Source organism: Malaya genurostris, chromosome 2, assembly GCF_030247185.1.
Source record: "Malaya genurostris strain Urasoe2022 chromosome 2, Malgen_1.1, whole genome shotgun sequence".
Classification (NCBI taxonomy): Eukaryota; Metazoa; Arthropoda; class Insecta; order Diptera; family Culicidae; genus Malaya; species Malaya genurostris.
Genome location: NC_080571.1, coordinates 341,562,589 through 341,589,862, shown reverse-complemented (window position 1 = coordinate 341,589,862; position 27,274 = coordinate 341,562,589). Strand labels below are relative to the sequence as shown.

General features: G+C 38.3%; 2 protein-coding genes across 5 annotated transcripts; both read right to left on the bottom strand.

Moving 5' to 3' along the window:
• Positions 1-238: 238 nt before the first annotated feature.
• Positions 239-3,972, bottom strand: LOC131431837 (zinc finger protein 84-like). Of its 4 annotated transcripts, none has more exons than XM_058597743.1 (5): positions 3,825-3,966; positions 3,391-3,534; positions 1,746-3,327; positions 1,256-1,683; positions 239-1,190 (listed from the first exon to the last, which is right to left on the bottom strand). In XM_058597743.1, exons 2-5 carry the CDS (start codon positions 3,505-3,507, stop codon positions 306-308), a joined length of 3,012 nt encoding a protein of 1,003 aa, XP_058453726.1. In that variant the 5' UTR covers positions 3,508-3,534; positions 3,825-3,966; the 3' UTR covers positions 239-305. The 4 variants fall into 4 exon arrangements, with proteins under 4 accessions (XP_058453726.1, XP_058453727.1, XP_058453725.1 ...); XM_058597744.1 differs by having other exon boundaries at positions 3,874-3,966; XM_058597742.1 differs by having other exon boundaries at positions 240-1,190; positions 3,391-3,697; positions 3,874-3,972.
• Positions 3,973-11,430: 7,458 nt separating this feature from the next.
• Positions 11,431-14,803, bottom strand: LOC131431836 (spidroin-2-like). Its single transcript, XM_058597739.1, has one exon. The coding sequence runs from the start codon at positions 14,441-14,443 to the stop codon at positions 12,716-12,718; it is 1,728 nt and encodes a 575-aa protein (XP_058453722.1). The 5' UTR covers positions 14,444-14,803; the 3' UTR covers positions 11,431-12,715.
• Between the last annotated feature and the right edge of the window lie 12,471 nt (positions 14,804-27,274).

The following is a 27,274-nucleotide window of genomic DNA, read 5'->3' as shown; positions in this document are numbered from 1 at the left end:
CTGAATTGCGCATTGTCCAGTCGTTTACCAACCAAGTCACTGCCGTCGATATGAAAATTTTCGGAATCCTCCCTTTCTTGGTTCCATTTTTCATTAGCAGGTGTCGCTACCGGTTATTCAGCTTGGCGACAAATACAAATATATATCAGCAATAAAAGTTAACTCGAAGTATTTCGAGAGGAACAAAGTAGAATGTTGTTAGTCTGAAGAATAACTTTTATTGAAAAATGATTGATCAGAAAAAAGTCGGAATCAGTTTTGATACAGCTTTTTTCAAACAAAGTATAATCAAATTCAAAGATAATTTAACCTTCATCTTTTGAACACTGTTCCTTGTGTAGTTTCAGTTGGCTCAATTTATTAAAACTCTCACTGCAGGTATCACATTCGTAAAGCTGTTTCCCCGTGTGTCTCCGTTCGTGCAGTTGGAGGTCTCGGTTGCGCACGAATGATTTCGAACATGTCCGACAGCTGAAGGGTCTGATTCCCAAATGTACAAAATTTTCGTGACGAGTACGATCGATCGCGTTCTTGTAGCGATTTTCACATCCATGACGACATTGGAACAATCTCTCGTCGCTGTGTACCGTAGCATGGTTCCGAAGCATTGTTTCGTTGTTGAATCGCATCGGACACAACGTGCACTTCCAGGCGCGCTTGTTCTCGTGCGCAAGCATGTGATTGAACATACCACTGACGGACAAAGATTTTCCACAAATGCTGCAAACTTTTTTCGTCGGTTTTGCTTTCGGTCGGTCGTTCGTAGCATGATTGGTAGGGTTCACATGTTTCGAGCAGTTTTCCAGATGCTTATTGAATTCATCTTTACTGATAATTTTCTTGCAAATCCGGCACCTTTGGTCAGATTTCAGTTTCATCTTGGAAAACTGGTGATTAGCCAGCTTTGCCGGATCGTCGAATCCTTTCAGACAAACTGGGCAATGTAGCGCATTATCTTCATAGCAGTTCCAGTTACGTTCTCGTTTTTCCGTATGAGTGTCGCAACCGTGCTCAATAATATTCTCGTAGGAAGTGCTAGTGAAGTCGCAAAGAAAACCACAGCAACGATACACCTCCAGCTGTCCCTTGGCAGTGTAGAATTTTCTTCCATCCGCAGTACGATGGTTCGAAGCGGACAAATGATGTACCATCGATGAAATATCTCTGGTGCGAAACACACAAGACAATTCCTGAACAATAGTAGAAAATTAATCATCGACTGTCTGTCTACACAGGGGCAGACACCTCAACCTACCTTGCATGAGTATATCTTACGACTTTCGTACATTTCTTGATGTTGCTTCAGCTTTTCCGAACTAGCTAAATATTTATTGCATTGACTGCACCGCAACTTGTGGTATTTCGGCTTCCGTTCCACATCCAGTTGATGCTTCGATGTGCGATGTTGTGTCAATTCCTGTTGGGTGTGAAACTGTTCGTCACAGCCGCAACAGGTGAAGCAATTTTCCAGTTCGGTTTCGTACTGCCCTTCGACTTCAACTCGCTGGTCATCGGTGTGGTAACGAGCTTTATGGAAATTCAAATCCGGTTTTTTCCACATAAACATTTTGCAAGGTCGGCAGTAATAGTGGGTTCGATTGGCAGCTGTGTACAAGTGTGTGCTTAACCCGAACTCGGATTCGAACCCTCTGGCACAGTGCGGACAGCGGTATGGATGCTCATCTGAATAGATAGATATCAGTTATAGAAAGAAGCTGAGAGTGGGAATTCAATATCAATATTACCTTCAACTGGTTGATGGATTTCCTTGCAATGATTTTTCAAATCATCGACTTGCTCGAAGAACTGGGAACATCCGCAACATGCTTCACTTTTTCGCTGTAAAATGTCCGTGACATCGTCTATCGTACCGACCAATTCGAAATGTTTCAGATCAGGAATATTTTTTTTCCAACGTTTCGTCGGCCCAACCCGTTTGTGGCGCTTTTCCGTACAGTGCCAAACAATGCCGGAGAGATTACTGACTGCAAACTTACAGTTCTCGATGGTGCATTGGTATCGTACACAATCGATTCTACGATTAGCGTGTACCAGAAAGTCATATTTAGTTTTGAAAGTTAACCCACAGTATTCACACGTGTTTACCTTACTGCTCACGTCGATGAGATTGTGGGTTTGATTAAAATGATGCATCAGCTGTTGTTTACTCGAGTAACGATTGCGGCAGGTCTGCACACAACATTCGTAAAAAATGGTCACCTTTTCAGTATACCTACCTGCGGCTTGGCTCAACGACTCTTGTTTCATGTGAACAGCAATTTCGTGTCTCATAAGCGCTGGCCCACATAAAAGAATTATCTGACACCGTTCACAATAATCATAAACGTAATTTTTCTGTTTGTTCTTGTGGCGGTTCAAAATTGATGGGTGTGCGAAAGCTTTAAGACAAAGTTCGCATTCAAACGTACCATAGCCAGTGGACTGCGAATGGTACCTTTTGCGATGTTCTTCTAGTTCCGTGTCGGTGAGAAAAAATTCATTGCATCCGCAACATATTGGACCTTTCCGTCGTACTTTCAAGTAAAAGCTTTCGGATTCCTTCTCCACAATATCAAACAACGTGGTTACGTCTGGCAACTTACGTTTGGCCGACTTCCCGGAAGTTGCATCTTTTCGATCCTCGATGTCTTCCTCGGAGTCGGTTGCTTCACTTTCGTCATCTTCAACCTTAAAGTCCTCAGAATCGATTTCGGAAAACTTGCTCTTACCAGGACAGTCGAATATTTCATCGCTATTCGAAAACTTCAGCTTGCATCCGTCGCATTGCGTTTTGCGTTGTTTCAAATTGAACTCAAGGTTACAAATGGAGCACGAATATTTCTCAACTCGTATCATTTCAAATGACTTCTCATTTTCCCGAACTTTCCACAAGGGAACGATTTCCGCGCAGAGATCGATAACCAAGTCATTGGGATTATCCGGCCGAAACTCCATTTTTTGCCAAGACTTCAGGGTGCCATCAATACACCGATTTTTGAACCCATACCCTTCCTCCACGTCCTTTAAACAGTCTAGGCAAATGTATGGTGGTAAACAGTCACGTTCCTTGAATACAGTTCCGGTTAAGCTTAGTAACAGCTGATCGATTGGCAAATTCCAGCGTTCACTAAGGCAATTGATTTCGATCAATTCTTCGGCGTCGTCCCGTGTGCAGATTCTGCAACTATAACATTCTTGCTCTAGGCCTTCGGTACACTTTTTCTGAAGATGTACTACTTTGGAACGTTCCCACAACAAATACAGTTGGTTAACCTGACGGAAGCATTTTGTGCACAGATGCTTTTGTGAGCTGTTTTCGTCATCAAACTAAAATCAGTAACAGTTTAGTTATTCTATATTCCAACAAAAGTTGTTTAAAATAAACTTCACTGATTCCAATGTAGCGCTAAGTATTTCAGATAGTTGTTTTTGCGGGAATATTTTGCATGATGTTGAAATCAAATCGTTTGTCGTCGATTGAAGGCATAAGCAGCATCGAATGTCCATGGTAAAAGGTTTCACTTTTCGTCTGAACTAGAGTTGGGCAATTCGTTCGCGAACGGTTCAAAAGAACTAGTTCTTTTGAATGAATGTCCAATAGTTCTTTTTTTAGAGAACGGTAGTTCTTCAGTTCAAAGTCGTGGACAGTTTTATCAAAAAACCGCAAAAACTTCTAATTGGGATCTCGGTTAATCTACTATGAAAAGAACTAACTATGAAAAGAACGAACGAACGGCTCTCGAGAACTAGTTTTTAATAGAACTCTTCATCACTGAACGGTTCTTTGAAATGAACTGTTTTGCCCATCTCTAGTCTGAACGTACAACAGTACTACCAGAGCAAACGTATTTTTATTGACGACTGAAAACTAACTGGCAATAAAATGACGTTAATCGTGGAATCTAAATTATATCCGTGAAAAGTTGTTCGGAATCCGGATCTCGCAAACACTCGATAATATTTTTGAAAAAGTGAAAACTGACAGATACACGTTGCGGATCAGGTAGTCATTTTTTAGACTAATTCATCGATATGGGCTAGTTAAATATTGCGTAACATTATTGTGTAAGAAGACAGATATACAAGCAAATACAAATTGTAATACCCCTAGGTCTCATACAAAATCCTGGGTTGGCGGTTCAATGCATAGGACGCTGGTCTTACAAGCCAGTTGTCGTATGTTCGTGCCCCGACCTGGAAGGATTCCTAGTGTCAGTACGATCCATAGTACTAGCCATGCAATGATTCTGTACACTAAGGCTGTGAACCATTTCGCGGTTAATTTTAACTTTTGGTTAAAATCTGACACTCGAGTGGTTAATTTGATGTTGTCAAAAATAACCCTGCTCGAGAGCATGGTTATTTTTGACAGATCGATAGTTATTTTCCAACACTGAAAAAAATCTTGCAATGAAAATTCTAATATTAATTCTTTAGTTGAAATTATTTCCAGTGGAAAATAAACCCAAATAACTTTCCGTCCGTCAAATTTTGAAATGGGTCACAGTTTTAGTCAAATTTAACTACTCGACACCAAATAACCACTCAAGTGTCAGATTTTAACCAAAAGTTAAAATTAACCGTGAAATGGTTCACAGCCTAAGAATCGGCTGCGAAGTCTGTTGAAATAGAAAGGCCAAATTCCACCAAAGGATTGTAATGCCAAGACTTTGCTTTAGGTCTCATACAAACGTTATAATTTTTTTGGTTCACAAATGCAATTACTAGTTTTAATGTTGAAAATCGCTTGTATTGAACATTTACATGCGTTCGAATCCTTTCCGCACTATTGGTAACCAGTGCATTTTCTCGTTTCTCAATACATTCGTTGATTTGTTCGCTTCAAGTTTAATGTGAAATCAACGGTTTGAATGAATATCTCACAACTTTGAAAGTGAAAGTGTTGGCCTTGCCCCACGATATCAAGAGAGGAATTCGAAACACTAGTCCATTGCTCTTGAAATTTGATTCAACTTATCGCTTAGTATTTTCAAAGACTGAGGTGAATTTTCGAAACTCAGCCAAGCGACATTATAGCACAGACTAACAGACATGACAGTATGAGTAAATTCTTATAAAAATAATTTTTCGTAATGCACTAGTTCCACCTATATTGTACTGCGCGAACTATTTACTATCGGTACACCCCTTGTGTTACGTAAAAGTTTTTTTACTAGTTGGTTTCCCCTCGTTTGTCAACACCGATCAGCTGCTTGCAGGGATGCCTGATTTCATCAAAATTGTTGAAAATGAATCGTCACAATAAATTATTGGATTACGTTGATAATATATTTAACTTTTTCGCGATGTTGGAAGGTAATTTATTTGACTCAACGTTGTTTATCTAGACTATTTTTTAATGTGTTGGTAGTTTTCACCCGAAATTAAGTGGCGGCAGACCAGAAGCAAGTGAATATTGTAACAAAACGGGTTCGATTTTGTATTGCGTTGGAGGATGAGAAGTAGGCATAATTCTGTATATAGTTTTGGCAATATGTATTAAATCTGTATCCTGCATGAAATTCGCATGGACGTATACAAATCAATACATTACAGGTAATTCTGCATGAATGGCAACTCTGTTGGTAAATGAAAAAAATAAACACAGTATAGATGACAGACAGGATGTTTTTGATAGGGTAACGTGGCGCCATCATGACACATGTGAGTACTGTCCCAAATAAAGGAATATTCAAAATGACCGTTAAAATGATTGAAGAATCTAATTTGAGTGTCCTGTCTGTTAGTCTGTGATTATAGTTAAAAAATCGTAACAACACTCTTCAAATCATATAATATTGATTAAATTAGCAATAAATCAGCTATTGTTCATAGAAAATTTTTTGGGTGAATAACCTCTATCAGTGAAATTATCGCTCGAGAATAATACATTAGCTTTCGAAAAAGAAAACTATGGATGGTCCTGATATCAAGTTGAAATTCAATTGAAAATTTATAATAAACTGTTCATGTATTTAATATGAAATTTGATAAAATCATTTGGTTTTAAAAAATCCGAAATGAATTTATTTCAATCAATAGTTGGTTACATTTTCACAATAAAAAGTCGACATCGTTTGAAGTTCCTGCCTTAACTTATAGGTCTCTGGTCAAGCGATAAAATAGTACGGGTTGAAACATGCACGGAAATTCTGTGCCATGACGCCCTTTGATTCCTTTTTTTTAGAATGCACAAACGCCAATCGAACTTCTCTTCCGTTACAGAAGATTATCTGCGCATATTATCTTCCATCCAAAATGCAGCGGATATTATTTCATTTATTTCGTAGATGTCTGGCAGAAACAAAGTATTGCCATATTGTTTTTGATACAAATGGAATTTATTTGCAAATGTCTGATTTTGTAGTTTGTTACAAAAAGCAAAATTGTTTCTTCACGGTCTTTACAGAATTGAGCCAAGACACTTTTGAGTTCAACATACTGCTCTGTTGAAAGAAGGGAGGCATTTTGTATACGACAGATCGATAGGATCAAAATATGCTTATTTACATTAAGGCCACTCGACATATTTTCCCGAACGAATTGATCCTTGGCCTACGGGGGAAGGTCATGCATCGTCCACCACGTACATTATTACCGTCTAGATGTACCCGCTTGCTAGGAATTTTGGCAACCGTTCCTAGTTTCTGTGAAACGCTCGCACTTTGGACTTGACATTCTTCATTAAATTCTGCACAGTTACTTTTGTGACTTTCCCGGTGGCAGCTGTCCAGTTTTTTTTAACTCCTGCATGTTTTGGGACACTGTACCTTCCTTCCGAAAGTGCCGCTTGACAATTGCCCAATACCTTTCAATTGGCCGAAGATTCGGGCAGTTCGGTGGGTTGATGTCCTTTTCCACGAATTGTACATTATTTTTTGACAACCACTGTAGAACGGAGCTGGCATACTGGGCTGAAGCCAAATCCGGTCAGAAGAGAGGAGGAGCTTTATGCTTTCTGTACAGTGGCAGCATTCTCTTCTTCAAACACTCTTCTTCGTACACCTTGACGTTAATTGTGCCCTTGGTGAAGAAAATCGACGACCGCAAACCACAGGTACAAATTGCTTGCCAGACCAACACCTTCTGCCCAAACTTTTCCATCGCCACAGTGGTGTCAGCGTCGCCCAGGTCCTGGTACACCGATTTCGTATAATATTGTGGTCCGGGCATCGCTCGAGAGTCTTCTTTGGCGTAAGTTTCGTCGTCGAACAGGATGCATCCGTCTTTATTCTGTAAAATCCGATTATACAGTTTTCGCGCTCTTATTTTGGTCTGAACTTGCTGTACCAGGGACTTTTTCGGCACCTTCTGTTTCTTGTACGTTTTCAGGGAGTTCCGAACTTTGATCCGTTGAATCATCCCGATGCTGGTGTTGAACTGCTTGGCCAAAACCCGCGTCGACGCCGATGGGTTTTTCCTGATGTACTCAACCACTTTCAAGTCCCGGCCGAGCTGGCTGGAACCCGTTTTCCTACCGGGTCGGGGCAAATCCTTCATGGAAAGGGTCTTACCGAACTTCTCGATAATATTTTGGACACTGGTGTGGTGCACTTTCACCCGTTTGTTCAATTTCGTTGTACGTGACACCACTTTCTGAGCACCAAGTGTGCAAAATTTTCTTTAGCGTTTCCGGATCAATTCGACTCATCATTGAAACGATAAATCGTACCGAATCCAGTCGATTGCGCAGCTGTTATTGACATGTAAACAAACATGTCACCACTACAAAAAAAATAAGCCATTTCAGAGTAATAACTGTTAGAATGTTGTTAACTACTTATCGATACACCCCTTATGAAGGGAAATTACTTATTCCTTTTCATATGTATCTTTTATTGAAAAAATAAAACCAAGACACTTAAAATGTAGAACCGATTCGAAACGGTTCTGCCTATTGTGTAAGGCAAGAGTCCGACAGAAAAGAACCGTTAATAACCGCTTTCTCTGCCGGAAACGGTTGTTGCATTGTTGCCAGACTTTTGCCGGAATTCTGGCAGAATTTAGGCAAAAATGGCTGACGGACATAGCCAGCCGTCTGGGGGGAAATCTGCACGCCGCGTACAAATGGGCCGTACTTGGCCGCAGGGTTGCCACATATTTACAGATTTTTCAGATATATTGGTGACCATAATTCTGTATATATAAAATAACAGATTTTTGGCCAGAAATACAGATTTTTACAGCATGAAACTTGCATAATGATCGAGTTAAACTTCATTAAACAATTGTGCTGATTTTTGTTCACGAAGCCATAAAAGAGAATATCAGGGACGATAAACACTACAAATGGTCCCATCTGCTGATGACGATTTACCTGTGTTCATTTTTTTGCAACTAGTAAAGCGTAATACCTTATCTTTTCAAGAATTTCGTCTGTTAAGATGAATAGATGGCCTCGGTCATAATTTAACATTATACCCAAAAATGAAAGTAAAAATAAACAGCACAAGTTGTCATTTTCAGATAGGGTTTTGAATGTTTTTCAACAATTCAACGCAAAAATCAATAGCAACGGTTTTCCAACTACAGAATCATAAAATCTCGATGAAATTGCTTTTATTTATTTATTTATTTATTTATTTAGGTATAATCAACAGACACAATATGGTCCTAATGATAATTTCTAGTAATATATAAAAAAATTCCAAGTATCCTACTGCGTGATAGGGTAACAGGGGTATTTTGGCCCGCTTTAGGATCGATTTTATTTTGGCCCACCTTGTAAAAATATCCACCAAATGTTTTAATATCTTTGAAAAATCCTTTCGCAATAGGTAATTTAATGTGATTAGCTTCAAACTGATGCAACAATGGTTATCTAAGATCGATTGAATCCATATAGTTTGTTAGGTGGGCCAAAATATATGAAGTGGCCAAAATACTTGAATCTTGATGAAACGCGGTTGAATGATCTCTGCAAGCCAATAATAGCATTGTTAGCACCGTAGCAAAGACATCATATTAACAAGATATCCAGCTCTCACATTTCCCGAACAAATCATTGGCAACATCCTTTTTTGCGAGCATGTCGCCCCCAGGCGAGCCCGCATCGAATCTTATACATAGAAGTAGGGGAGAAAAATGTCAAATTCGTGCGCGCCAAAATAGCAGGGTTGCGCACCCATACAATTGACATGATATGTTGAATGTGATGCCGTGCGATGGCGTTGCTGAACTGAAGATTGACTTCGCTCGAAGCTGACAGGGTCTGACCGTAGTTAGTACGTTGTAAAAGAAGTCGAAGAAATGCACTGTTGCGAAGAGCCCGGGGTCGGACGTCAATCCTATCGGTCAAAACATCTGCTATCAATAAAGCACGTGCATCATCTCGACGAACTTGTAGTGTATCGAGACCGATTAGTAATCCGCGACTTTCGTAGCTTTCGTAGTGAGGATTGTTCCACGGTAAGCGCCGTAGAGCGAAGCGAATAAATCTGCATTGTATCGATTCGATTCTATGAGTTCCGTTTATGTAGTGAGGATTCCAAACGACAGAACAGTACTCCAGGGATGAACGAACAAGTAAGCAAAACAGAGATTTTAAACAGTGCACGTCTGTAAAATGTTTAGCCATCCTCATTACAAATCCTAGGTTGCGAGAAGCTTTAGAAACGGTATAGCTGATGTGTTGCTTGAATGTCAGTTGCTCATCGAGAAAGACACCAAGGTCTTTAACACACGTCGTTCTGACTATCGGGGATCCTTCCAGAAAGTAATCAAAATGAAATGGCTCTTTCTTCTTCGAGAACGTGATGGTCGAGCGTTTGCCAGGATTCAATTTTATACGGTTCACTTTACACCACTCGGCGAAGCTCAACAACTGTCGTTGAAGAGAACCTGCATCTACTGGGCTTCGAATGTAATAGTAGATCTTAACGTCATCGGCAAACAATAGACGAGGGCCCTCTAGAGTAAAGTTGACGTCGTTGAAATACAGTAAAAATATTAAAGGCCCGAGATGGCTAACCTGCGGAATTCCGGACGAAGCGATAAACTCATTGGAAACGTGATCGCCGATTTTCACTGCTAAACGACGATCTATAAGATATGACTGCAGCCATCGTCTGTTTGTAAACCTTTTGACATACCATCAGTCACGTAGCACATGAACGACAATAGGTTGGTGGTTGTGGAGCGCTTAGGCATAAAACCATGTTTTGTGTCAACATGTGACATAGGAAATAGTAGTCGACCAAGGGGAGCAATTTTTCAACATAGGGTAACAGAGGTATTTTGGCCCACTTTGTAAAAATATCCCACAAATGTGTAATATCTTTGAAAAATCCTTCCGCAATAGGTAATTTAATGTTATTAGCTTCAAACTGATGCAACATGGGTTACCTAAGATCGATTGAATCCATGAAGTTTGTTAGGTGGACCAAAATATATGAACTGGCCTAAATACCTCTGTTACCCTAACTGCCGGTAAGCCGTCAGGGCTAGAGGAGGTAGACGACTTCATGCAAGCGATTGCCGTCCGAATCGAATCCTTGGCAATATGAATGAGATTAAAAGAATTTTTAGATTCCGGAACGTTAAGCGCGGCGAGTGTAATTTGTTTCGGGTTTAAGGTTTCGTTTGTAAAGGCACGAGAAAATTTTTCCGAAAAATCAGTTCGTTGTGCTTAGATTTCTTATTATTTTTATATACAGATTTCGGATACAGATTTTTCTCACGCAAAATACAGATTTAAATGTGGCAACCCTGCTTGGCCGTTGAGGCCCGTTTTTTATCGTCTTCGGCTTTAACTGAGCGGTCTGTTTGTGCACGTATTGTTATGACGGATCCAGCCAAATTTATAGATCGCTCGCAACGATAGACAAGATGTGCTGGAGTTTCTTGGAGCCGGTTGTCGATGTCCTAGAAAGTAAGTGTTCGATAGTCCAATTCCTCGCAGGACTTACCGAAATGACTATATATTTTTGATAGTATTGGCATGTGGACCGTTGATCGTCGTACGTGATTTGAATTGAATTCATTCGCTTCCGAAACCCTAGTAAGATGGAATAGAGCTTTCTAGACGACTCTTCATTGTTTATATCCTTGTATTTGAGCGTCATGTTGGACTTATTTCTCTGTATAAAAAAGTAATATTCTGCATAAAATGTTCAAAACGACGAATGTAACAATGAGAGATTCTCTTTGTTTACTTTCTCTTTCGATCATTACGGTACTCTTAGCAATCCTTCTCTCCAACTATTTACCGATAATAATAACTAAGGCTATCATCTTTCAATCTGCACTGACGAAATTACCGAAAAAAGAAGGAATATTTCGCAATAATCGAAAGAGAAAGTAAAAAAAGTGAGTCTCTCATTGTTACATTCGTCGTTTTGAACATTTCATACAGTATTTTCAAACCGCATCACAGACATCACAGGACGGAACTGAATGTGATAAATTAATATCAGAGAAAAATAATATCGATTTTTTTTGAATTTTGGGAAAAACCTTTATTACCGAAAAACCAACCGGGTGTTACATATTCGAATCATTCCAATCAAAAAATAGTGATGTTATGTTTGCTTCCTTAGTTTTAACAGTATTCTCACTTCATAATTCCAATCTGTAGTCTTGCGAAGCAAGCAAAATTAGTTTTATAGCACATGTCCAAATTATGCCTGTATTTATTAATTCACTAGAATTTGTGATGGTAATTATCTGTTCCAAGACTGTGTAGTGTATTGTGAATTCTATCGGAAAGCACATTTGTTCTGTTAACAATGTGATAACTTTGTACAACTGTGTTGTAGTGTTATGTTTGTTCCACATCAATATAATATTCATAGTCCAACATAAATTTCTCCAGTAAAATTCTTTGAGATGATTTAGGAGAAAGGAAAATATAATACATGTTCACTGTAGGTACATATTCTTGTTCAGTATAATATCTTTTTCTATCACATAGACGTTCGACTTTGCGAAACATTCAATAATGCATATATTTAAGATCTCAGAGAGCTGCTGCTGTCAAAACCGGCAGGAATGCCATGTAAAACTATCCAAAGGAAAAGTTACAGCTACCACATAAACAGTTTCGTATAGCCTACTTAGACCCTACTAGTACATATATATGGTATAAAGTTGTTTATTGTAATTCAGTTCGAACGTGTCCCCAAAAAACAATGGAGTAAGCTGTTGTTTCACAATTGTGAAATAGTTGACAGGGTGGGACAGTTTGGCATTGAAAGAAAGAGAGATAGTTTGCGAGATTACATGATCAATTAGACCTAATTATTGTGATGTTTTGCAGTGATTGCTGTTTATAAAATTCTTCCACAGGTGCCGGGAATTCCGTTTTAGCTGAGTATGTGCCGAGAGATGACATCAAGTTAATTACTACTCTATCAAGTGGTCGTCCAATATAGTACAAATGATCTGGTGCTACGAACCTTTACACTGTTTCTGTCAGGATCATTGAGCCGCGATATCTCCAAAGGTTGGTTCAGTTAAAAGCTTAAAACATGCAATACATCTTGCTGTTGCTGCTTGTAAACTAGCTCTTCGTTCAGCAGCTTCAGCAGAATTGCATGTGGTTGAATACTTCCTGTTAGTTGTTAGTTACTCAAGTTTCCTTTTTCATGTTTTATTCATTTCAATTCGTGCTTTATCTCACTCAATGCAATTGGTTGAGTCATCAAACGAAGTATGCAATTTTGACTAGCAGTGATGTACCCCTCTATTAAACAAGCATCGCAAACCAAGTGGGGTTCTAGATGAAACGCGCGATGGTAGCCAGTACCACTGGTATTGTTGAAAGCAAGCATGATTTGAACGACATGGCTCCACTGGTTTCCTGAGGCCACTGGTTCAACGGTTGACTAGTGATCGCTGGTACAATTTCCTGGGAAATCGCGGTACCCAAATTAACCGGTCCGTTGTTGGGATCAGGAACAAATTGCCCAGTGGCTGCATCATAGTTTCCGGGGGTGAAAATTTGAGTCAACGGATCGTATTGACCTTGCTGGAATATGTTCGTGTCCGGGATGTATCGTCCTGGTGTGAACACACCAGTTGCTGGATCATATTCGCCTGGTGGGACGTATTGTCCCGTAGCTGGATAATATTGACCAGGTGGCGGGTAGTATTGTTTTCCGGTAGGAACTGGTGCAGGATTGGTTTCATTATACGGTGCAAGTGGCGTTTCGGTAGAATTAGACTGTTGCTCGCCAGTTGAATTGTTGTTCATAATTACTGGAGTATTGGGAACACCCGATACTCCACCGTCTTTAGAATCATGAGGAACTGCCTGTGGATTCATGGCATCACCGGATGGTGCAGCAGCGGCAGGTGCAGCTGCTCCAGGTGCCGGTGCTGCTGCTGCTGGGGCTTGAGGAGCCGGGACACCAGCTGCTGGTGCTGCATTATTATTATTATTATTTTCTGGGTTTGCATTGACGACAGTTACACGATCTCGATAAATAACACGGTCTTCCGGTTTCAGTGCATTATAGATGGCCGCTCCAGCAGCACCTGCAAGTAAACCAGTTCCAACTCCAGCAGCAATTCCTCCCAGGCCGATTCCTGAAGATTGAGGTTTATACGCTCCGGCCGGTATCGCAGCTATCGGGAAGCTTGGTGCCGGGGCATAATTAACGGCTGGAGCAACACCACCGCCTTGGAAACCTCCGTGAGGAGCATGATAGCCAGTTCCACCAGAGGGAAATCCTCCGAACGAAGGCTGATGTCCTCCGAAACCGCCCGAAGGATGGTATCCGCCTGGCTGTCCGAATCCGCCTTGTTGTCCGAATCCACCCTGCTGTCCGAATCCGCCCTGCTGTCCAAATCCACCCTGCTGTCCGTAGCCACCTTGATGTCCGAATCCTCCCTGCTGACCGAAACCGCCGGGTTGACCTGGTTTGAAACCTTGATTTCCAGGACTGTACATAGGCGGTGGCTGATTGAACGGAGAATTAAGATTCGGATTGTTTACGGCCGAATATGGTGGTGGCGGACCGTGCTGGGGATTCACCGCGTACGGTGGCGGTGGCGCTCCATGAGTTTGGTGCACGTTATGGCTTTGCTGCACCGGATATGGTGGTTTGGCTGCATTTACCGGATACGGTGGTTTGGCCGCGTTCGCTGGATATGGCGGAGCAGCGGCCGCTGGTTTCGGTTGCTGATTATTGACGTTCCATCCTATTGGGCGAGTATTCGCCGAATTATCGACCGGAGCTGATGGTTGTGGTTTGGGTTTCTGCTGATAATTATTGTAGCTCAAACTTCCAGGGTTGCTGTAGGTCGACGGTGACACCTTATTGGGCTTCGATACGCGCCCGCTGCTCGACGACGAAGACGAAGATTTGCGATTGTTTGTTGTTTTTCGTGCTTCCAAGGCTGGTAAGAAATTGGATACACACAATAGCACACAAAACGTGAATACTTTGAGCTTATTTTTGTCTATACGTAACGAAACTTTCCGTCTCATCTTGTTGTTCATTGCCTTCGACGTATCACAAACAGGTTTATTGGAAAAAAAATCCTCTTATATTTTTGCGTTTCTCTTGCACGATTTGCACCACCACTTGAATCACCTTTTTTTTCTGCTGAACGATAATCACTTCGCGTTTGTCTTTCGCGATTCAATCGAAGTAAGCTGTTTAATGAAGAGGATCGATCAAAAAGCACCGTTTGCTGTTTTACTACTAAATTCCGTAGTTGATTGCAATTTTCGCCAAATTTGTCAGAAAAAAATCAATAAATTGCTAATTTACTAGCAGACTGCTTTGTATGACATCAATCGTTCGGGATAATGTACTACTCACTGCGAGTTGCCACGGCCGAATGTTCCACAGTCACGCAAACACATACAGAGAATTGATCACGAACAGGGGAAGTCCATTCACAAAATAAAATATTCAATAATATTGCATGAGTATGTGCGTAGTGTTGAGTGTGTGGTAATGTGTGCGTGTACTGTTATATTTGCTTGAAGCGATACAGTTGCAGGCGTAGTTGTGTACTCGTTTCGCAAATCAATGAAAACACACCGAACCGTATGTGCAGCTATACCGGACTATGATATTTTTGTTATTACTCGTTTTTATTCGGCCAGGGATCAATATTTTTGGAACATACTTTACAAAAATGTTGTATTATATAACAGTAATAATTAATATTGCATTAATATATTTATAAATTATATATCCAATTTCAAACGAGTGTCTTATGTGTTTTTTTGTAAAAAGCGACATTCGGTGGAACACCACAAACTCCGTTTAAATAATCAATTAATCATCAGAATACGAGGTCTGTTCAAAAAGTTCCCGGAATTTTTTAATTGCGCGCGTCTGGAGAGTCCGGTAGTCAATTTTTTTTTATTGTGTTGGTACATATGTCCCTAATGTATGGTGAAATTTTCAGCTGTATTCATTGTTTACATTCTGTCTTGTAGCGGCTGGTGTAGACGTGTTTTTTTGAGCTCGGCGATTTTTGTTAGTTCAAACAATGGAAGAATTGAAGATTCAAAGAATTTATATTAAATTTTGCGTGAAAAATGAAATAAAGTGTAACCAAGTGTGCGAAATGTTACAGAGAGCCTACGGTGAGTCTGCTATGAAAAAAACAAGTGTTTACGAGTGGTATAAGCGTTTCCAAGATGGCCGCGAAGACGTTGAAGACGACGGGTCGACCCAGCACGTCAATAATCGTTGAAAATGTGGGAAAAGTGGAAAAAATGATTATGGATGATCGCCGAATCACTATTAGAGAAGTTGCTGATGAAGTTGGCATATCAGTTGGCTCATGTCATCATATTTTTTCAAATGTTTTGGGCATGAAACGAGTGGCAGCAAAATTCGTTCCAAAACTGCTGAATTTTGATAAAAAAAACAAACGCATTACCATCGCTCAGGAGCTGTTAAACGACGTCAACGACGATCCAAATTTACTTGAAAGGGTCATAACTGGTGATGAAACATGGGTGTACGGTTATGATGTCGAAACAAAAGCACAATCGTCCACATGGAAGCACCCAACGTCACCAAGACAAAAATCGCCGAGCTCAAAAAACACGTCTACACCAGCCGCTACAAGACAGAATGTAAACAATGAATACAGCTGAAAATTTCACCATACATTAGGGACATATGTACCAACACAATAAAAAAAATTTTGACCACCGGACTCTCCAGACGCGCGTAATTAAAAAATTCCGGGAACTTTTTGAACAGACCTCGTAAATTCAGTTTTGCGATGACTGAGTGGACTGGCATAGTCAAATTAATGACAATGAAATAACTTTTTTACAAAAAAAAAACGGCTGGAGAACAATCTATGAACTCTAAAAATCAGTGCATGTGTAATTTTCGTAGGAAATTGATTGAGGAGAAAAACCTTCCAAGACTGCAAAACACAAGACACAAGGTCCGAACAATGACTCATTCCCCAATATATCTAGCACCACTGTTGCTCCTCCCTGCTATGGGAGCCTGAAACCGACGCATTTTGTTTTGGTGGCGTTGTTGTCAACAATATGTAAAGCTACGTTCATACCACAGACTAACAGACAGGACACTCAAATTAGATTCTTCAATCATTTTAACGGTCATTTTGAATATTCCTTTATTTGGGACAGTACTCACATATGTTATGATGGCGCCACGTTATCCTATCAAAAACATCCTGTCTGTCATCTAGACTGTGTTTATTTTTTTCATTTACCAACAGAGTTGCCATTCATACAGAATTACCTGTAATGTATTGAGTTGTATACCTCCATGCGAATTTCATGCAGGGTACAGATTTAATACATATTGCCAAAACTATATACATAATTGTGCCTACTTCTCATCCTCCAACGCAATACAAAATCGAACCAATATTTACTTGCTTCTGGTCTGCCGCCACTTAATTTCGGGTGAAACTTCCAACACAATAAAAAATAGTCTATATGAACAACGTTGAGTCAAATAAATGGTTACCTTCCAACATCGCGAAAAAGTTAAATATATTATCAACGTAATCCAATAATTTATTGTGACGATTCATTTTCAAATATTTTGATGAAATCAGGCATCCCTGCAAGCAGCTGATCGGTGTTGACAAACGAGGGGAAACCAACTAGTAGAAAAATTTTTACATAACACAAGGGGTGTACAGATAGTAAATAGTTCGCGCAGTACAATATAGGTGGAACTAGTGCATCACGAAAAATTATTTTTATAAGAATTTACACATACTGTCATGTCTGTTAGTCTGTGTTCATACCATGCAATCAAACCACACTGATGACAAAAGTTAATTTCTTCAAACCCAATATAAATATAATTCTATTCTAGTATTTTCTATAAAAAAAAGTAATTTGACCTCATTTTGAATAAGAAATAGAAATTGTGGTTTATTATAGTTTGATGCAACCGCATGAAGAAAAATGTGAACGTGTGAACACTGCTTAAACACAGCATTTGACAGCGAATTAGAACCAAAATTTTCGGCTTCAAAAAAATCTCAAAAACAAACCGTATTCAATCGTGAACAAATGTTATGCAACTCTATTTAGACTGTATTGTCCGTGAATGCTCTCATCCGATATGTGAATAGACAAACAAAAAAAAAATCGCTGTTTACAAACAGTACTGCTGAACTGTCAAAATGTGTTCATCCGATTGAGGTTAGCAATGACGATAAAAAACCTAATTTCCGATTAGGTTTTGCACAATGACGACCCAAATGAACTGCCGATGAATCAAGTTCATCTTTGACAGTTGCCGTGTACTTGTTTTGTTTTGCGACTGCAAGTTGAAAATTGAAAAAATGACGAAAAAGTGCCTGTTAAAAACGTATTCCACAGTAAAAATAACTAAAAATATTGCCCTGCATCCAGCATCAAGGAGCGATATTTGTATGAATCTGTTGAGTGTGAGGCGACTTGCAATTTTTATATTCGAACAATGAACTTTTAAACTGTAAACAAGTACACGTCGACTGTCAAAAAAAGTTCATTCTGTTCATTTTTGTGAGGTTATGTCATGTTCGTGCAAAACCTAATTAGATTTTTTATCGTGACGTCACAAATGAACACAAATGAATTTTACAGCTAGTGAAATGTTTTATAATTATTATTAATACATCGCATGACTGTCTACATTGGTTCACAGTGAACTTCACTAAAGGAACATAATTAGACGAGAGAGATGTCGCTTCTGTTTGAAAAAAAAAATGATGAAGGCCATTCATAAAAATTTATTACTCAAATTAGTATACTGTGAACTATATACTAGAAACAGACGATTCGGTAATTGGGATGAGTGCAATAAACTACGAGTTGAAGAAGAATCAAAGAATATTTGCCGTTGTCCAGTATTATCAATGCCAACTGAAGTAATGCGAATCTAATAAGGGTAAGCCTGGATGCAATATAGAATATAGAGGTTCAAGATTACAATTCTGAATGTCGTATTTTAGTTCAACTTTAGTAAAATTGGAAGAACAGTTTCACAAAGTGCATGAGGAGGATAGCAGGTTTGAGTCCTATTTCTGGGGAAAATTTTTCTTTCTTTTCTATCCGAACTCATCATCCAACGTTTTTCGTTCGATACTGAACGACAGTTAAGCCTCTCTTGTTGATGAATCCTTTCAAAGTCGTCGGTCATACTGCGGCCCGGCAGCTACTTCTAGGTCCGTGCAGGTGGTAACCCTAGATCAGATTCAATTCCTGCCTCTGAGCGAATCTTTTTCCAAAAAATCATCCTTGCTGTGAATTTTCATTCATTTGACTTTTTCAATCAATGTTTCCTCTTAGTCATTGCGAAACTGAACTTCGTTAAAGCGACTTAACGTCGAACCAACTGACAATCAATAGTCCATCAGAATCAATTGGCTCAAGTGGCACGTTTTAGGTCCTATTCTAATGAAACAGAGAGAGATTTAACCTCGATTTTAACTGTTTGGTCTTTCACCGAGGTCTGTTCTAATATAACAGTATACTTGATTTTCATTTCATGTTCAAAATCGACCCATTTTTAGTCTTTTTAGGTTATTCAAAGAATACAGATAACAGAGATAAATCCACATGCGTCCAGAAACATACTTCATATCAAGTATTTACCTGCAAGGGACTTTAGTTTTTCCAGATGATAGTGTTATTTGGATGTACAGTCATCAGTGATCTTTTTTGTTGCGTATATGTTTTTAAATTTAGAACAAAGATTCAGCACGACCGAATCAATCGAAACAAAACATTCACTAGCAGGAAATAAAGAATTCTAGTATGGTTTAGTTAAGTTAGTATAATTGTTTGATCGATGTTATATCGACATTTGTGATTAATATTCAGCGCACCAGGTTACGTGATGCGAATTTTGTTTTTACGTTTGAGATGACCTTCATATTTATTTACTTAGAGTGTATTTGGTTGATTTGAATGATAAAATATTCTTCGCACATTTAACGTTGGTGGTGAACGAAGAACGAATAGTTGAATTTCAACTATGAGAAAGGAGGGGTAAAATTGACTACATAAAAATTTGAGTCTCTTGGATTCGAGTGAGCGATGTTTATGTTCCACTATTTAAATCTGACTGGGTTCTGGTTTCGGAATTATGGGTTGTTGCTGTCGACTAGAAAATTTCCTCATAGACCAGAATGAAAATACGGCGTTGAAAAATAAAACGAATTACACATTAAGTTGTAGGAGTGCAGAGTCGGAAGTGCGTAAATTAAATTTCGCGTAAATTAAATAAAACATCGTGTTATTTCCAATTTTTCGCGTAAAAAAGGTTTTTTAAAGTTCCCTTTGATTTTAGTATAAATAACATGCTTTGGCGCCTGAGGACCCTCTGAGTATGTCCTGGGACTATGGAAATGCTTAAGAGATGTTCCAATATCCAAAAAATACTTGGAGTATTGTCCTTATGGACTACACTGTGTCACAGCAAGAACTACATCGGCTAATGCTTTTTTTCTTTGTGGTTCATACTTTTAGAGCTACACGATGCTTACTTGTCTATTTATAGCTGTTCCAGGTAGGTTCCCAGTCGTCCAAGAACTTTGGTGAAAACAGGTCTTAAGATCTACACGAACATTCAGTAGTTTATGTATGTTAATGCACTTTGTTACACTGGTTGATCTTAAGGCCTGAACTACAGGTAGTTTTTGGGTGGAGCATTGGCTTCGTTGGTAGACCTTAAGGCCTTCTCCGAGGAGGTTTTTGATGTGCAAGTTCTTCTACAGACCTTATCACAGTATGTCAATTTTCCGTGAATAGTAGGGGAAGGTGTTTGGTTGCCGGCACCCCACTGTAACTTTGGCAGAAAGCAGATAGCGTCATTCCGATAAATGTCATGTGTGTGTAATAACAGCACGTTGTTTTTGAGTCGAATACCGAAGCAAACAGACGCTTGTACTTTTTGCTGCGCTCAAAACAAATTTATATTGCATGAAAATCAACACAAAAGTTTTTTATGGCTATTTTTTATAGTACCATAAATTGAAGAGAATCTATCGGAAAGGGGAGTTTATTGCATATTAATAAGGTGAAGTCGATATATTTCGTGATTTAATACCGGATGCTATCAAAATTTTGCGCAACCAAAGATTTGTTTTGTCATTTTCAAAATGTCTACCGATTTCGGTTACCGGCACCCCATTTTTTTCGACAAATCGTGAAAAATTGTCAGTGATATGCAGAGATGCCAAATCTGCAAATTTGTCTGTAAATTATCAAATTTCGTAGTTAACCTGCAAACCTTTTTTCGTCTGAAGACTTTTTACATACTTTTGAAACTTCGATTGTTTGCCGACATTCGTCAGAATTTACAGACTTTTGAAAATTAGTGCGATCTTTTTGTTTTTGCTAGTTAAACTTATTGTACTAACTGGCATCTCTGGTGATATGCGTGGACAAATTGACAGCTTCAAAATATCCGTCATATAAGTAAAAACTTTCGTTCTCTGGTTCTGTTAGCCATGGCGACTTCAAACAAATCGTTCAAGTAAAGGAAAATGAACTTCATTGCACTGATTATTGGCATTAATTAGTGGTTAAGATGCCAATAAATTCGGCTGCAGTAACGTATTCAATGCCGCGAAGCCAGTGGAAGGCCGGTCAAATCAACACCAAAGGCATCACCATCCAAATCATCGGCCAAAAGAGCCAAGGCAAAATCACCATCAGGCAATGCAGACTTATGTCCAAAACGCCTCCGAAAAGAATAAATTCCGTTTCTTCTTTGAATAATTGCAGTCTTTACTTATATTTTTCCATTTTCAGCGAAATTTCTTGGGGTGCTGGTAACCGAACACCTTTTTTGAAATGGCCTAAATTTATCACTTCACTAAATTTATAATACTCAGTTGCCTAATCAGTTGCTAGCTAGGGACTTCAGCTTTTCATGAATGTATAGATGTCCGCACAATGTGCTCTAAATCAGAAGTTATGCGCTTAAAAGAGAAGGGTGCCGGTAACAGAACACTCTTCCCTTCTACGAGTACATGCAGCACTCAATAGTCATATAAAAGTGATTATATACAATGTTTGCTTTCCAGATAATTCTTGGATTCCCGCGATCTTATTTATATTCTTTGAAACTAAACCATTAATTAATGTACATTTCAAAATATTCAATTCCCTGAAGCATGTTAGATTGTTTTGTATATTTACATAAATTGAGATTTCCTTGATTATGCAAAAACCTTTTTATACGCGATTATCGCGTAAATTAAATAAAACATCGCGTTATTTCAAATTAAACGCGTAAAAAAAGTCGCGTAAATTAAATTCGCGTAAATTTAGGTTTTGGTGTACACTCTAAAAAAATTTGAATTTTACAGGTGACTTAATCCCTCATACGATATAATTCATAAAGACCTAATTTGTCTGAACCGAAGTTATGAGCAAAACTAGTTCAAAAACAGGTTATTTTTAAACTGCTATATTTAACATTGAGGCAAACGAAAAAAGTACGGGTGTGTAATGTCAGAGACATAACTGGATGTCGTGAATACGAATATGACACACTTTATTTATGCTTCCGAATTCGAATTGGTAGTTCATCGATTGTTTGAATTGTGCAACTTTCCCCTCTTTCATTACTAGAAATTTAAACGATGCGCCTAGACTAAATTACAGATTAGTTACATTAAAAATTCTGAAACGCACTTAAATACTATGAAATAAGCAGTATAGTTCTTTATAATAAAAAAATGGTGACGATTTGAGTTAGTTCAGCACGCAGACTCTAAATTCTAAACCCACATTCCAGAACTAAGCTCTAAAACATGAAGACGATTTTTCGCCATGACTACCAGAATGGGTTTTATAGAGTACAGTAAAGTAAATTTCCGCATAACTCTTTAGGAGAATTATTATGGTTCTAAAAAGAACCGAATAGAAGAAGTCTGGAATAAAGAACTGGATCCTGAGTTCAAGAACTAAATTTAGAACCAATAACAGACTCAGAATCCAGTTTCAATTCTAGAATTGCAATTTCGAAACTCAAATTAGTTCCGGAATACAGTTTCAGCACGCAGGCTCTGAATTCTAAACCTATATTGCGGAACTAAAATCTGAAAATTGAACTTCTCGTTACGACTACCGAAAACCAAATGATGGCAGGTGCTCTCTCCGTCGCTGATGGTTTAACTCCCGCGATGGCAGTCTGCTCGCCTTGAAGGCCAGCAAGCGAATGAAAGTTGCTACCTGAGCGTTTGAGGTTTTAACCACGCAAAAGGCGCTCTCTCCGTCGCTGCTGGTTGATGGTTTAACTCTCGCGATGGCAGTCTGCTCGCCTTGAAGGCCAGCAAGCGAATGAAAGTTGCTACCTGAGCGTTTGAGGTTTTAACCACGCAAAAGGCGCTCTCTCCGTCGCTGCTGGTTGATGGTTTAACTCCCGCGATGGCAGTCTGCTCGCCTTGAAGGCCAGCAAGCGAATGAAAGTTGCTACCTGAGCGTTTGAGGTTTTAACCACGCAAAAGGCGCTCTCTCCGTCGCTGCTGGTTGATGGTTTAACTCTCGCGATGGCAGTCTGCTCGCCTTGAAGGCCAGCAAGCGAATGAAAGTTGCTACCTGAGCGTTTGAGGTTTTAACCACGCAAAAGGCGCTCTCTCCGTCGCTGCTGGTTGAAGGTTTAACTCCCACGACGTCTGCTCCCATCGAACGCACGAAAAGAAATGATCGATTTTCACCACGGTTCCCCTTTTATACGCATTCAGTTGAAGATATGTGCCTGACTACCTCAAAATCGTCGTCCTTGCGCGAAAAACCCAAGCGAAAGTAAAGAGTTTTCCGCATTATTTTGAAATTTTGAGAAAACTTAATTTTTGAGTTGTTTGTGGTTATCTCACACTGTTCAAAATATTATCCGAAATTCCTGATCATATTTTTGATGAAATGGTGAAAGAATTATGTTGCTACCATTAATACAAGTCGAGATATTCACGATTAAGTTCTGCCCATTCTTCCATATGGCTAATTTTGAAAAGGCACCCCATAGTAAAGTAAGTCGTATTCACGACAAAAAAATCCGTTTCTTGTATTTGACAGAAAATATTTTCGAGCATGTTTATAAAAAAGGCGGAGAAGATATTTTTTTTTAAATTTTTTTAAATTATGTTCATACATTGGGTTTTTTTCATTGAAAATATTCGTATGATGTAAGTCATTTATTAGCTATATATGAAAATAAGGTATTTTTGTCTTCTAAAGTCTCAAATTAATTCGAATGCATATTCGGGAAGAAATCGTTCTGCATTCTTCGGGGAATGCAGAATGGTGTCGCTTTTGTAAAATCTCTAAGGCCTCTCGGTGGTTGGAGGTTTTATCAACCGTGCATTTTGGCACCTGCAAATCGTTCAGCATTCTTTCGGGGGATGCAGGACGATTTATTTCATTATGTTTTGTGCTGTTTTCCCACCTCACCCAATTCCCAATTCTCTTCCATGTTCCTTTTATCCTTCCTTTCCCATCAGGAAGTTGATGAGATGCTACGGCAAGGCACGAATCTCCAAATAACTAGGGGAACATGCCACTTGAGCCAATTAGTTCTGATAACATAGGTGCAGGGTTTCATTCAGTAAAAAGCATTCAAACGAAGAGGTTGTTTTTCGAGACGAAGACAACTGTAAGCTGCAAATAGATTGGTTGGTTGGTGCTAATCGCAAATGCTGTTCGGGGCGATTCCAGTTTCATAAGTACCTGAAATAGTGGAGCTCACTTCACTGAGAAAGATGGCCTAACTGATTTGAGAACTGTTTCATTTTGTAGGTTACACAAGTTCATGCACTAGCTTTCATGTTTTTTAAAAAATCAAACAAAACTGTTTGGAGAATACATTTTTTATATGAGAATAAGAGAGATACCTATGAGAAAGGCATCATTACACAACTAGGTGGATAAAAACAAGTTTTACTTAATTTCGTGTGATTTTTTGTGCTAAATTCAGAATTCTACTTCTTCTGAATTGTTTACTAATAGAAAATTCGAATAATTTTCGAATTCTATACATTCCGAAATAATTCTAATATTCTATCGATTATAATTGATGTCGTTAAGGATAGCGGGAAATTTAAGGTATATGTTTTTGTTCTTAATTGCTTGTAAAACAAAAATCAAGCAATAATTTTTTTAAATTGTTGGTTTCTTTGGCCGTTCTATTTCTTTTTGTACAAAGCCATTGAAATAATTTAAAATTTTCGTGTTGTCACAAAATTTATTTTATTATTAGAAACAAATTCTACGTCTCTTTGAAACAAATGAAATCAAAACGGATTCCAATATTTTCACTTTGATTTGCAGAAACGTTGGAACGCAATATATATCAGAAGTTTTGAAATTTCCGATCTTCTATCGATTTTTTGAAATTTTACGGAAAACCTAAAACAAAAAAACCTAATTTTGGTAGTTAACAATTCCGTTTGGGTTGTGTGCATAAAAAGTGTTTAGATCTTTTGTCCAATACAAAAACATTATTATTTTTAGAGTTTGGGTATATTTACCAAAATTTTTAATATTTTCAGTGGAATCCAAGTTTCAGTTTTTTTTGTAAATTTTGTTCTTAATAAATTTCGAACTATATTTTAGTTGGAAATTAAAAAAATATATGTCATAAAATTTTAAAGTTTTTATTTGTTTTTTTTTTTGGCAAAATTTTCCCAATAAAAGAAATTCTCTGTATTTGTACCAAATTTCTTGAGATTCTTTGAACGGATATATAATTTTGATCATCAATACATTGTTTCTGGTAATGATTCCAATATTCTGAATCAAAAACATGTACATGTTTTCGCTTTAACTTTTGAGTTATATACAAACATGTGAAAAAAATGAAAAATTTATATATATTTATAAATTCATCGATTTTTTAATGTTTTCTTATGATTGTACAGATATGGTAGTTGAGCAAAAATTGTAGCTGGTATCACTAGCAATCGAATGATGTGTAAAAATGTATAGGTCATCGCTTTGAATTTCGAGATATTTACGATCATTGTAAAAAGTCTCACCTTTTCTTAGGTCATCTATCTACAGTTTTCATTATAACTTTGGGTAGACCCTATTTTTAATTTTTTTTTCAGTGCATTTTATTTCTGGAAGTGTTACCTTTCCAATGGTAAACAAATTTTGAAGATCGGTTGACTAACAACAAAGTTATGACTCGGTAAAGTTGAAGTTCTCAATATCCGCTTCGCGATGCAGGTGTCGCATGAATGCAGATAGGGCACATTTTGAGCTTAAAAAAAAACTTGGAACGGGAAAAATCAGATTTTCATTAGTTTTTCCTAAAAGATCGTCAATAATGATATACTTAAAATAATCTACAAACTTCACAAAATTCGAGGGTGAAAAATTTATCGCAATTAGTCAAGTAACAACTGAGCTATGATAGCTCAAAGTTACCGTTCAAACTTTTTTTGAGGCTTGGTGCTTCGCGTAACTTTTTTAGGCTTGGTATTAGGAGTGTTAATAAAGGACCCTTTTAAGACTTAGTTCTGATTCCAGCTGCAACCATGAGTTCAACCAATAGCTAAATTAAAATAGAAATTATGTAATGATACAAACAAACTCGAAATAGTTTATGAAATTATCAAAACAAAGGCTGAAAATAGCAGCTTATTTTGTAATTTTTTTTTTGCCCACCACACTCCCCCACACCAAAAAGCTTCAATTTGAAGCCCCCTGGTAGTGGACGCAACTAGTCTCAGCGGAAAAACAAGAAACAAATAGACACTGGCAATAATAATACTAGAAATACAAATTTAATTTTGATTCAAAGTCCGCTGAGATTCTATTTATTCATGGTTTGATGTGCAATTTATTAAAGTGGAATCCCAGTGGAAAAGATTTCCTTTTAAGGGATCCACAATTTAATTACTACGCTATGTTGGAAAGAAAGTACAAATATTTTAGGTAATTAGTTATTAATATGAAATACTGTTGACGATAAATACATTACATTATAAAACAAAAAACTACATTAGCTAAATATCTCGTTCAGTCTGTGCTTAAAATGGTACTTTAGTCTAGCCGCAAATGTGGCACGATTGCTTATTCCTCGCATGTCAGGCGGAAGTGCATTATATTTAGTTGGACCAACAAAAAGGATCCGTCTTTGACCAAGGCTTGTAGCTGCTCGAACACGAAACAAATTGTTACTACGGCGTGTTGTTCTAGAATGGGATATAGTTGGGAACTGTAGGTTATGGTGTACTGTGGATTTATACAAATTATCATGGATGAATAGCAACGTTTGGACATCACATAAGTATGTTATTGGTAAAACATTATGGTTTCTGTCAGAGTATAACAATAGACTCGAGAATAGTAAGGGTTTATTGAAAATGATTTTTAGGCATCTGTTTTGTAGAGTTTGGAGTTTCTTCAGATGAGAACTAGCGGCTCGCCCCCACACCGATACCAAGTAGTTGAGCTGTGAATGGATGTAAGCAAAATAAAAATTTAACAGCACACGCTGGGGAACAAAGGACTTGACTCTCCATAAAACACCGCAGTACGACGCCACGTGCTTGGCAACAAACTTTATGTGGTGAGCCCAGGTTAATGTGGAGTCGAAATATATGCCCAGATACTTGAAATTGTCAACTTTTTCAATAATATTGTGTCCAAGCTGGGGATGGTTATGCGTTGGTATAATTTTCCTTGTGGAACGGAAAATCATATACTTAGTCTTTGTGGCATTTAATGATAATAAGTTCGCATTGAAATATTGATCAAGAGTTCTTAAATCACTTTCCATTGAGTTAATAATAGCATTGATGTCACTGTCAGGATAGAACAGAGCTGTGTCGTCGGCGAATAGTCGTGGAGTTCCTTTAA

Coding starts and splice junctions, on each gene's coding strand:
- LOC131431837 (XM_058597742.1), bottom strand. CDS start 3,507: ATGGACATTCGATGCTGCTTATGCCTTCAATCGACGACAAACGATTTG. Junction 3,328..3,390: donor TTAGCGCTACATTGGAATCA/GTGAAGTTTATT, acceptor TACTGATTTTAG/TTTGATGACGAAAACAGCTC. Junction 1,684..1,745: donor AATCCATCAACCAGTTGAAG/GTAATATTGATA, acceptor CTATCTATTCAG/ATGAGCATCCATACCGCTGT.
- LOC131431836 (XM_058597739.1), bottom strand. CDS start 14,443: ATGAACAACAAGATGAGACGGAAAGTTTCGTTACGTATAGACAAAAAT.